General features: G+C 33.2%; 1 protein-coding gene across 1 annotated transcript in view; it reads right to left on the minus strand.

Moving 5' to 3' along the window:
• LOC111424318 (dipeptidyl peptidase 4) overlaps positions 1-13,372 on the minus strand; it is a 76,893-nt gene that overhangs the window by 3,681 nt on the left and 59,840 nt on the right. Inside the window, exons 11-15 of the mRNA XM_023057816.2 lie at positions 11,120-11,349; positions 10,590-10,740; positions 10,237-10,520; positions 4,891-5,234; positions 4,627-4,832 (exon numbers count right to left, since the gene is read on the minus strand). Of these exons, the coding sequence (XP_022913584.1) occupies positions 4,627-4,832; positions 4,891-5,234; positions 10,237-10,520; positions 10,590-10,740; positions 11,120-11,349 (1,215 nt within the window). The remainder of the gene's footprint in view (positions 1-4,626; positions 4,833-4,890; positions 5,235-10,236; positions 10,521-10,589; positions 10,741-11,119; positions 11,350-13,372) is intronic.

The raw sequence follows: 13,372 nt of genomic DNA on the forward strand, positions 1-13,372 counted from the left end.
ATAAATCACAAAATATCAAAATTGGACAATTTCTCCTAATAAAATCAAGTATAACTGAAGTACTAAAACTGATGGAGAATGACGTTATGAATAAAAAATATTCCTAATGCATCAAGAAATCATAATCTATATTTATTTCATGTTTATCTATTGCCAGTTTCTAGTGATATAGCATAAATCGCAAAATGTCAAAATTGGACGATTTTTATTAATAAAGTCAACTATAACGGATGTACTAAAACTGATGGAGAAAGACGTTATGAATAAAAACTATTCCTAATGCATCAATAAATCATAATCTAGAACTATTTCATATTTCTCTATTACCAGTTTCTAATGATATAGCATAAATCACAAAATATCAAAATTGGACAATTTCTCCTAATAAAATCAAGTATAACTGAAGTACTAAAACTGATGGAGAATGACGTTATGAATAAAAAATATTCCTAATGCATCAAGAAATCATAATCTATATTTATTTCATGTTTATCTATTGCCAGTTTCTAGTGATATAGCATAAATCGCAAAATGTCAAAATTGGACGATTTTTATTAATAAAGTCAACTATAACGGATGTACTAAAACTGATGGAGAAAGACGTTATGAATAAAAACTATTCCTAATGCATCAATAAATCATAATCTAGAACTATTTCATATTTCTCTATTACCAGTTTCTAATGATATAGCATAAATCACAAAATATCAAAATTGGACAATTTCTCCTAATAAAATCAAGTATAACTGAAGTACTAAAACTGATGGAGAATGACGTTATGAATAAAAAATATTCCTAATGCATCAAGAAATCATAATCTATATTTATTTCATGTTTATCTATTGCCAGTTTCTAGTGATATAGCATAAATCGCAAAATGTCAAAATTGGACGATTTTTATTAATAAAGTCAACTATAACGGATGTACTAAAACTGATGGAGAAAGACGTTATGAATAAAAACTATTCCTAATGCATCAATAAATCATAATCTAGAACTATTTCATATTTCTCTATTACCAGTTTCTAATGATATAGCATAAATCACAAAATGTCAAAATTGGACAATTTCTCCCAATAAAATCAAGTATAACTGAAGTACTAAAACTGATGGAGAATGACGTTATGAATAAAAAATATTCCTAATGCATCAAGAAATCATAATCTATACTTATTTCATGTTTATCTATTGCCAGTTTCTAGTGATATAGCATAAATCGCAAAATGTCAAAATTGAACGATTTTTGTTAATAAAATCAACTATAACGGAAGTACTGTAACTGATGGAGAAAGACTTTATGAATAAAAACTGTTCCTAATGCATCAATAAATCATAATGCAGAATTATTGCATATTTATCTATAATCAGTTTCTAATGATACAGCATAAATCACAAAATGTCAAAATTGGACAATTTCTCCTAATAAAATCAAGTATAACTGAAGTACTAAAACTGATGGAGAATGACGTTATGAATAAAAAATATTCCTAATGCATCGAGAAATCATAACCCATAATTAATTCATATTTATCTATCACCAGTTCCTAGTGATCTAGCATAAACCACAAAATGTCAAAATTGGACGATTATTGTTAATAAAATCAACTATAACGGAAGTACTGTAACTGATGGAGAAAGACTTTATGAATAAAAACTGTTCCTAATGCATCAATAAATCATAATGCAGAATTATTGCATATTTATCTATAATCAGTTTCTAATGATACAGCATAAATCACAAAATGTCAAAATTGGACAATTTCTCCTAATAAAATCAAGTATAACTGAAGTACTAAAACTGATGGAGAATGACGTTATGAATAAAAAATATTCCTAATGCATCGAGAAATCATAACCCATAATTAATTCATATTTATCTATCACCAGTTCCTAGTGATCTAGCATAAACCACAAAATGTCAAAATTGGACGATTATTGTTAATAAAATCAACTATAACGGAAGTACTGTAACTGATGGAGAAAGACTTTATGAATAAAAACTGTCCCTAATGCATCAATAAATTATAATGCAGAATTATTGCATATTTATCCAACACCAGTTTCTAATGATATAGCATAAATCAAAAAATGTCAAAATTGGACGATTTTTGTTAATAAAGTCAACTACAACGGAAGTACTAAAACTGATGGAGAAAGACGTTATGCATAAAAACTGTTCCTAATGCATCAAAAAATCATAATCCATACTTATTTCATATTTATCTATCACCAGTTTCTAAAGATATAGCATAAATCACAAAATGTCAAAGTTGGACGATTTTTTTAATAAAATTAACTATAACGGAAGTACTAAAACTGATAGAGAAAGACGTTATGAATAGAAAATAATCTTAATGCATCAAGAAATCATAATCCATAATTAATTCATATTTATCTATCACCAGCTTCTAATGATATAGCATAAATCACAAAATGCCAAAATTGGAGGATTTCTCTTAATAAAATTAACTATAACGGAAGTACTAAAACTGATGGAGTAAGACGTTATGAATAAAAACTGTTCCTAATGCATCAATATATCATAATCAAGAATTTTTCATATTTATCTATCACCAGTTTTTAGTAATATAGCATAAATCACAAAATGTCAATATTAGACGACTTTTCTTAATAAAATCAACTATAACGGAAGTATTAAAACTGATGGAGAAAAACGTTATGAATAAAAAATATTCCTAATGCATCAATAAATCATAATCCAGAATTATTTTATATTAATCTATCACCAGTTTCTAGTGATATAGCATAAATTTCCAAAATGTCAATATTTGACGATCTTTCTTGATAAAATCAACTATAACGGAAGTAGAAAAACTGATGGAGAAAGACGTTATGAATAAAAAATATTCTTAATGCATCAATAAATCATAATCCATAATTAATTCATATTTATCTATCACCAGTTCCTAGTGATATAGCATAAATCACAAAACGTCAAAATTGGACGATTTCTCTTAATAAAATCAACTATAAGGAAAGTACTAAAACTGATAGACGTTATGAATAAAAGATATTCTTAATGCATCATAAGATATGATATAATGCAAGTAACAAGCCATCTAAAATGTTACATAATAAAATCCAAACTTTAAACATTGATATTTAATACATTATTAAATTTGCTAAAATTACATTATAGATAACTCTTTATGGCTGCATTAATGAATGATTCGTTAAAGTCAGCTGCAATAATGAGCATGAGACTTGCATATTTTTTGCACCTGGTAGATTTGAGGTATAAGAATAGATTCAGTACTTTCGGCATTAAGAGAAAGACAAACATAAATGATATTGGAGTTGATTGCAACCTAAGTTTGGTCGCTAATCATCAGCTAAGGCGCATAAATAGCAAAGTAATATTTTTGCAAAAAATATCACTGCAATACCACTCCAAAAACTAGCAAAATTTGCTAAATCGCCTTGTCATTTTGCTCGCAAGCATTCCAAAGAAATCTATTATCAAACGTTATGTTGCAAAGGTGCTTATTAACCTGAGAGGATCTTATAACTAACCATAAAGTTACGATGGGTTGGGTTTAAAACCTATACATCCTCTGAAAACTCAAATTACTGTTAATATCACAACAGGAGAGATAGGTAAAACATGTAAGGGAGAAAATAAGCAAGGTAGATTACGTATGCAGTACTTTTCTTAAAGCTGATACCCAACCACAAAGGTGCGACATCAGCTTGATAAAGTTGTCTCCCATATAAAGATTGATAAAGATTTCTTAATTTACGAAAAATCGTTTTATACATAATATGAAAAGATGTTAAAACAACTTTGTAGATACAAATTATAACGAATATGGTGAAACCAAGACGAGTGAAAGAGTACAAGGTTCCTTCTTGAGTTAGAAATATACTTTATTTCCCTTATTTAGCTCCTTGAATTAGTAGTACCGAAGAGATCAATATTAATATGCACACGACTTAGTTTGAAACTCGATTTGGAATTTTCAACACCCTAACTTAGTCATTCGAAGGTAACGTCAATGTCGGTCTCTTTAACAAGTTAACGTCACTCAGTACGTGCAAGCGTTCAGAGCGTTACCTGACTTGATTATGCAGGTGAAGTGATATCAACTTTCCACCGCAACATTTTCAATCATGCTTACGTGCAGACATCATGGATCACTTGCTTTTAAAGAAATAGCGATATAACTTTTCATTCTGTGATTCTCAATGGTAGAGTTTTCCAAGATAAGATTTATCTCTTTATCGTTTGATATAATAATTTGAATAGAGAGAATCGTCAATCAAACAAAGAAAAGAAATGAAAGTTATTAAATTAATCATTCAAAGCTGAAAGATTTAATCTGCAAATTGAGAATAATTTCAGCATATTGAAAATGAAATAAGATCGAGTTGATAATCTATTTATTACCCCATATCCTCCCTAACATAACCTAAATCCAATGCTTTCAGGTCAACTAAATGGGTATCTCATTCCCAAAGCCGGAAATTAAACGGCTACAATGCACTCGGAAAGCTTATGTTATCCTGAATAGGAATAGTCTACATTTCAAACGTGAAATACAATTAATTTTGACGTTTATTATTACTTGTAATAATTGATTTATTTAATAAGTTATTTGTAATTACCTGATATCTGTATAAGATGTTGTTTTCAGTTAAGGCTCTGGTCATAGCAATACCATGTTGATATGGAGCTGTAATATCGGCGAGACCGTGAAGAATAAAAAGTGATTTTTGGGGAATGTTTTTCGCTCGTTGAGTAGCGTCCGATTCAACGTAGGCCTTATAATTTTCAGACGGTAGACCTAGTATTCGTTCGGTAAAGGCAGAATCTTAAAAATAAAATAAAATAAAGATTGTATAAAATATTTAATCTAAATATAAACTCACTGTAATATAACCAGTCTGTTACAGGGCTAACCGCTATACCACACTTAAAGATTTTCTGTTGAGTACCCAAAACCATTGTGGTGACGTATCCCCCATAACCCCAACCCCAAAGTCCTACCCTCGATTGATCGAGGAACGAATAGATCTTGAGTAGCTCGTTTAACACCGCGATCTGATCTTGCACTTCGACTCCGCCCAAGTGTCTATACAAAGCTCTGTTGCTTTGGCCACGCGAACCTCTCACGTCAAGTCTTATGTACACTACATCACAGTGGCTCGACATGTACGTGCCCCAGTCGATTTTAAATTTTTCTGTTACCGCCTTACTACCAGGCCGACCATTTCTAAATAAAAATCCAAATTTAAATCATCTCTTTTTACGATTAATTACACTACTCTACAAAAAAAAAATCATAAAAGTACATTTGGATACGTTTTGGAGCTATTTATTTACTATTTGCAGTATATCTCGAGTTAGAGATGACCGATCTGGGCGGGCTATTCATCAAATTAAAGAGTATTGCATAGCAAATAAATGGTATTAATACTTATTCCAATCGGTTCGGTAGTTTTAAAATAATGGCCCATAATATGTGGAAAAGGGATTTTTTTTTAGACAAAATGTGAACCAAATATTCATTTAATATTTGTGGAGAGTCGCAGAAAAATTCTTTTTTACCTTCTACGTAAAGTTTGCTCTTTTAAGAAGACAACAAGGTACGCAGGATGAGAATCTATGGAGAAATTACCAAAAATTATGATCTTCTGTACAAGGTGTTTTAAAACAACGTTTAAATATTTATTGCTACAGTAGAAAACAAGTCAAAAAGTGTCAATCAACATGGGTCCGAAAATCAACCGTTTTCGAGATACAGGGTGTTCAAATTTTTTGGGACTCTACGTTTTTTCTTTTAAACTGTAACTACTACAGATTTGATAATTGGCAAAACGATACAGTATGAAACTGTCTCTTTTTGAGAGTAGTATGATGTTTCCATTGCTTCCAGTTAGTATAAGTTATTCTATTACAAAACGTTATGCCATTAGTTACCAAAATTCGGCCATTACAAGGCTTTACCTTACGTACAATCTGCTAACATACATTAATTTGACGTTTCGTTCAAATTACGAAATAACCAAACTCTAGTAATTTGATTTTGCGGAACCTGAAGTGAAATCGTATGCAATGGTCTTGTATTCAAATGCTGAAATGAGCGATATGGTGTTTATGTACGGCCGTGCCAATGGAAATAGTTTGAGAGCACATCGTTTCTATGCTGAACCATTTCCCAATCGCCGGCTAACAGGGTTGCCAGACAATTCGTGAAAACTACGGGCTATTTGAAAGAGTTCGGGCTTCCTTTGAACGTAGAATGAGAAACTGTATTGATGTTGCTGGTCGTCATTTTGAACATCTTCAGTAAAAAGCTTCGTTTTGAGTAGTATTAGTATTATGTTGTGTCAATTCAATTTTTCTAATAATTTATTTTTAAAAATCTTTTCTTTTTCGGAAACCTTAAGGAGTACAATTAATTGTTAAATAAAATTTTTGAATTTTCTGAAAAATAGTGGTATTTATTTTCACTTCCGGTCTAACCAGAAGCAATGGAAACATCATACTATTCTCAAAAAGAAACAGTTTTATACTGTATCGATTTGCTAAGTATCAAATCTGTAGTAGTTATAGTTTAAAAGAAAAAACGTAGAGTCCCAAAAAATTTGAACATTCTGTATCTCGAAAACGGTTGATTTTCGGACCCATGTTGATTGACACTTTTCGACTGTAGTACTACCCCTATAAATATTTAAACGTTGTTTTAAAACACCCTGTATGTGATAGCACAGGTTTTTCCGTTACATGAAATTCCGCGCAACTAGACCGAAATTTTTAGGTTTCACGTTTCGTACGTTTCTGAGATTTTACATGTAGGAGGTATTCATCCCAATCTTTCGATTTAGAATAATTTCAAGATGGCTGCCACATCCAGTGTACCGGAAGTAGCCTACAACTTTGTTATTTTAAACGGAATGCTGCAATTTTTATTGGATATTTGAATCGAAAAACAGTTTTGTTTAATCAAAAATCACAATACAAAATTCACTCAAACGCCTTGGAGAGCTGTAAAAATTCCGTCTTATTTATTATTTATACAATCAGGACAATTTATACGATAGACGCTACAATCAAAAACGTTTTCTTTCATTTTAAAGTTTGATAAGGTGCGGCAAAACTCCCTCCCTAATTTGAAGGTTCAATAAAAAACAGATGGTAAAAATTAACGAAACTGTATTAACCCGAATCGAATCTACAGAATGGGTAGTTACGTTATTATGGTTTACAAGTTTCTTTCTTTGAACAGTATATTGCTCAACTGTTTTCCTTCGTTATCAATGCATTGGCGAATGCGAGTTCGGAAGTTACCGTTATTGGAGTGCACAAAACCCCCGAGAACTCCATGAAAAGCCTCTGCATAGTAGACGTGTTGGATGAGTGGCTTCAGCAGATTGGGGCCACTGCTCACACAAGCAGAAGATCTCTTCAAGAACTGAGGCAGCTGTTCCCAGAACGCTTGATGTCTTTGCGCGGAAACATCCACTGCCCAGTACGATCTCCAGACCTAACTCCCTGTGATTTTTGTGTATGGGGGTTTCTTAAGGATGAAGTTTACAAACATCGTCCGAGGACTCTGCCAGCCCTACGACAAACGATTCAAGAAGAGATTGCTCGTATTCCTCAAGAATTGTTGATTAGAGTAATGGCGAACTTTCGAACTCGCATTATACAATGCATTGATAACGTGTTGATATTGTTCAAAAAACGAAACTTGTAAAACATAATAACATAACTTCCCATTCTGCAGATTCCATTCATGTTAATACAGTTTCGTTAATTTGTACCATCTCTTTTTTATTCAAGTTTCAAATTAGGGAGGGAGTTTTGCCGCACCCTGTATTAATAATTTAAAAATTGTTTTTAAAACTAACATTAACATTGAATCTATGTAAAATTTTTTTATTTTACAGTTTAAGGGGTTAAAAGGCAGTGAACGATAAATGTACGTATTCTCAGAATTTGTATCACAAAGAGGGTCATTCTTGAGAATTGCAGTTTTTAAGAGATTGTCAATGAAGTACGTTTTATAACCATTATTAGAGGCTAGATTGTATAAAAAGGCTAACTCTTTCTGGGTTGAAACAAAATCCAGAGGATAACTACCGTCCGAGAAGATGCTGGATCTCCGTATGGTTCGTAAATGGCGTGCAGACTACGATTACCTGTGTCAACTGGTGGACCAAGGAAATGAGAAAAAACGCAGAGTTGGATCAGGTCGGCAGTCGTTATTTTATGAGTTGGATGATTGCATCTGGGAATGGATTGCAGGCAGGAGACCAATGGCTTGGGTTGTGCGCAGAGCTGATATTCAAAAATTTGCCCTTGAAACAGCAATTGAATTTGATATATCCACAGAAGAATTTAAAGCATCGTCACACTGGTTGGACAACTTCCTTAAACGATATGAACTGTCTCTAAGGAGATCAACAACATTGTTTAAGCTGGAAGACAATGAAGTTGTTAAGCGTGCCAACTGAAATACCAACTCTCCAACATGATTGCTATGGATGAGACCGCGGTATTCCTAGGCCAAGGAGCTCAAACGACAGTTCACCACAAGGCTTCTTCGTCAATTTACGTTCCTTCTACCGGTTACGATAGTGCACGTGTTACCTGTATTTTGGTGATTCGTTTAGATGGCAAGAAAGTATCGCCATTTTTAATCACTAAAGGTAAAAAAGACCAGGTTCAACGTGTTTCAGGAATTTTTGTCATTGAAAGTGAAAAAGTCTGGTGCACCCAAGCAGTTATAAGAAAGTGGGTTGATTTTATGATGCCAGTACTCACCGTGCTAAAGACATGAAAAACTTTCTTGCTGAGAGGAAGATTGATCAAATAATGATTCCGGCAGGAATGACTGGTTACCTCCAGACACTTGACATTGCAATAAACAAGCCATTCAAGGATCATTTGCGAATGGAAATCAATTGAAAACAGAATGGTGAGAAATCATCGAGGTAATTTTGTACAACCAGGCTTACAAGAAGTTGTGAATTGGGTAAAAAATTCATGGCACAAAATAACTGATAATGATGTTTCCAATGCACCACGAACAGGCTACTTAGACAAGAAGTATTCATTTAACGATAGCTATATCGCAAGACATGAGAGATTCGGACCAATGATTCAACAGGAAATGGATTTGGAAGAAAATCAGAATATAATTCAGAATTTTATTTATGACGATGTTCCAGAAGAAGATGACATGACTAATTGAATAAATTAAAATTTCTGTATTCTATGTAAAATAAATATTAAATAAAAATATATAAATATACTTTTATTTTTGCCCTCCCCCGAAAATAAGCCCTAGCGCGTATTTTGGACCAAAAAAGAAAGTGAGACAGTGTCTTATTTTCGGAAAAAGACGGTAACAAGTCTGTGGATGTATGAGCGGAAGGCAGCTTTTTTATGATTGGAAGGATGATAAGATTCAAAAGGAATTATAGTATTCAAGGATGTAGGTTTCCTAAAAATATCAAAACTGAAATTGTGATTATTTCTAGTGATGGTCAAGTCAAGAAAATTGAGTTTGATGGTGAAATTTAATTATTCCTGTAAATTGTTCATATAATCAAGAGTGTTCTGTAATTCGTTAATGTCACCTCTCCAAACACAAAAAATATCATCGACGTACCTTACCCATTTCAAGACATAATTGTGAAAGGGATTTTTATGATTAAGTATGAAATTAGTTTCCATGTAATTCAAATAAATATCAGCTATGATGCTGGCTATAGAAAGTCCCATGGGAAGGTATTGTTCTAGTTTATAAATATTATTATCAAAACGACAATAATTTTGTTTAACAATGTGCAGAATAATAGTAGTAAAATCGTTAGCTATAGTTATGTCGTCATAATGTTCTAAAAATGAGATGAGTTTTTTGACTTTTTATAGAACTTTTAGGATTTTTTGACTGTAAGTTTTGAGTTTTTTTATGTTTTGTTTTTATTTATCTGGTTCTTTTTGTGATTTGTAAATTTTTGTTTAATAGATTTGGCTGAGGATGGTTAATGATTTTAACCAAAACTAGTCCCAAGTAAATAAATATAAAATTTTCTCAGAGGAATTTGAGGCCTTTTCAATTTTTTTTGGTTTTTAATAAACCTTTTCAAATACCACTAATTGCCAAATGTGTGTTAAGACTATCTAAATTTCATTCAGTTGAAAAAATCTGGCGTCAAATGTACATTTTATGAATTTTTTTTGTAAACTAGTGTTATCCTTACACTTCGACTAATACTGGGTAAGCGGCGTCCCTGAGTTCTTCACGCCAGCTCGGCGGTAACAATAGTTGAACTTGCGCCCTACTACCTTGGGGCAAAGGCACCTCGAGAGATCTTTGCTTGGGCAATGCGATTTGCCGCAGTTGCGGTCCTTGTTGTGGCCTCGTGTCGTACAGGATCCGCAGTAGTTTATGGTTTGAGGCGTTATGCACGCCAGCTAATGGAAGACCGGGTCCCTCGCATTGGAGGACATAGTACAACATGCCCGAACTTGTTTGAGGACTTATCTAAATCCCAATGGTAAATAATTAAAGTCATTTTAATATAATTAAAATTTTAAAATAAAAAATACTTACAAGTGCGTTAAAATGAGTGCAATTGCTATAATAATATCTGCTGCTCCATAAAAATGTACCTAAATCGCACGTTATGCAATACGGTTCCGTTTTGTTTATCACGTAAAAGTGTCTTTGTCCGGGTTTGTGTTCTTCGCTCGCCAAGTAATAACTGGAAAAAAGATATCAATCTCCTATGAAACTAATCCACTAAAGTAGGAAAACCTTTTTCCATTAAAATTTGTTCGCATAAATAAAACCGGTATCGAGAAGTGAAATTTCACGGGGGAGGCAATCGTAAAAATGTTAAAAACCGAGTTCTAGGGAGCAGCTTCGATACCGTTAAGATATATAGGTAACTTCCTACCGTTCGGAATCTGGGTCAATCCGAAATTTAAGACTTCCTGCACGATTTAACTAACAAATCGACCGGTCCAGGTACCGTTTATTTATTCCCCCAAAACTCGGGAACTCCTAACGAGCCGGCATTACTCCTGCGGTCGTTTCGGCCGTAACACCTGCTCCTGAAGGAAAAGGGGACCTATACTTACACCAGCTGGCGAACACTATCCCAAGCCAATATGTTCGTGACCTCGTACTTCCCGTGGCTGAGGATCGAAATCCTCTGCTGGGTGAGGGTTATATGCTTTATATGGGTGAAGATCTCGGTGGCACCCTCTTGAACGGCCGCCAGGAACAGGAAGCTATCCCCATCGGGAGAAAATAGCGGATGTTCTTGAATATCGAGCCAGTTGTCTTCCGTAGCTCGTTCAACATGAGTCTATAAAATAAACAAAAAATAGAAAATGCGAAATAACACTAGTTTACAAGAAAAATCTTGAAGGCTGTGATATTTTTTTTATAACGCAGAATGTTGTGCTGATTCTGAAACTGTTTTCAGTTTTTGAGATATACCCAAAAATGTGGAAAATCGTAAATTAAAAAACATAATAACGGTTCATGTTTAGTATATTTTTTATTTTGCATAGTTTGTAGCTATATGGACTTGAAAGTAGAGATCCAGACGAATATTTTGAGGTATTGATGGCATAAATCGGACTCTCCGTTATTTTGCTACAGCCTAAAACAACTCAACAAAATCAAAATTTTTGGTATTTTTCCCATTTTTTTATCATTTAATCGCACCTTAATGAAAAAGAATTATATGTGAACAAAAAAGTTAGCTATTCTATCCTGTAGAACATTTAATTCTCTAAATTTCGAAGCATTGGACACCATGGTTGAAAGTATTTTACCGGAGATGTCGTTAATTTACGACAATCGTGCAAAATTTCTTTTTTTTCCATTTTCACCTTATTGTTGAAACATTATTACGAACAATTTTTTTTAATAAAGAGATATTTTACCTGTTCTAAATGTTGAACATTAAAGGTGAGTTTAGACATGCATGGATTTAGTGGCGCCAGTAGTTGCGCCAGTTCTACTTGCACGCCAGTAAAGGTTTACATTACATGTGCCACTGGCGTGGCACGTGTAAAAAATAAGTGACACGACAGTTCCATTTTTAAAGTGTACTACAACTATATACACAAATTAGAACCTAAACCGAAAGGAAAATAGATATATTCTAGATTTAAGGTGGATAATTATACTTTATCGTTGAATGTGTTAACGTAATTGGGATTTAATTTGAATGCAATGAAACATAACCTAAATTTGACATTAAAAGATTTTGTATTTTTGTGGACACTCACCTATGTTGCCATGGTTACATGTTTTAGACTCATCACGAGTCATCACCATAGAAAAATAAATATAAATATATATATATAGAAGCATTACTCCCCACTATTTTTTCGGTCAAATTGATTTCAACGCCTCTAGTGGTCTGTGGTACCTACTACTTTTAATAAAGCGCGAAATTTAAAAGTATTTTATTCAGTTAATGGTTATTAATTATTGATTTCAAACTTCCACCAGTCAACATGAAAATGATAACAGTAAAGGTATCATTTTCATGTGGACTGGTGAAAATTTGAATTTTGTTTTCACTTCGTTTTGTCTGCAACAAAACGCCTGCACTTTCGACTCTTCAGAGTACCACGAGAAAAAATGAAAGGAATTTTGGCGTAATGTCATCAATAGAACGACATAGTTTTAAAGTTCCCGCTTGACTTTCAAAATGGCGGCAAACCGCGGTACTTTGTAAATCTAGGGACTTTAAGCAATTTGTGCTTACAGTGCCATCTAGCCGTCCGTGGTACCCATTAAATATCTGTCTTTTTTTATACGTATTGAGTTAACACACCGTGGTCATCACTGGCGCCAGTAATTTTAGAAGGGTGCAGACTTTTCCGATCCATGCATGCATGGTTTCAACTTGCATGCCAGTTGATGTTTACACACGCAATTTAATTTTACTGGCGCGCCAGTTTTTATTGGCGCCACCAAACTCACTATAAGCATATCAAATAATTAAAATTTATTGGCTGTCGTTGCTAGATGACATTTCTCCACTGTCACTTTTACTCATAACTTTTTTTTACTCTTTTACTGGATTGTATTAATTGGTCAGGAGGATTTGGTTTTGGCAGAGTTTCACACTCGGGTTTTTGGCTAATCTTACAAACGATACCAAACTTTTTTTTGTCTTTTTATTTATATTATCTAGGTTCAAGGACAGTAGAATCTAACAGGACTGCTACATCCATTGTTGTGACAACCTGCCCGCAAACTACGTCATACCATTTTCCACGCCCAGCTGTTGTTATGGTCTATGCGTTTACTGTGTATTTGTAGAGGTTATATCCTAGGCGTATTCATATTATTTTTGAAGTCTTATG

Source organism: Onthophagus taurus, chromosome 6 (assembly GCF_036711975.1).
Source record: "Onthophagus taurus isolate NC chromosome 6, IU_Otau_3.0, whole genome shotgun sequence".
Lineage (NCBI taxonomy): Eukaryota > Metazoa > Arthropoda > Insecta > Coleoptera > Scarabaeidae > Onthophagus > Onthophagus taurus.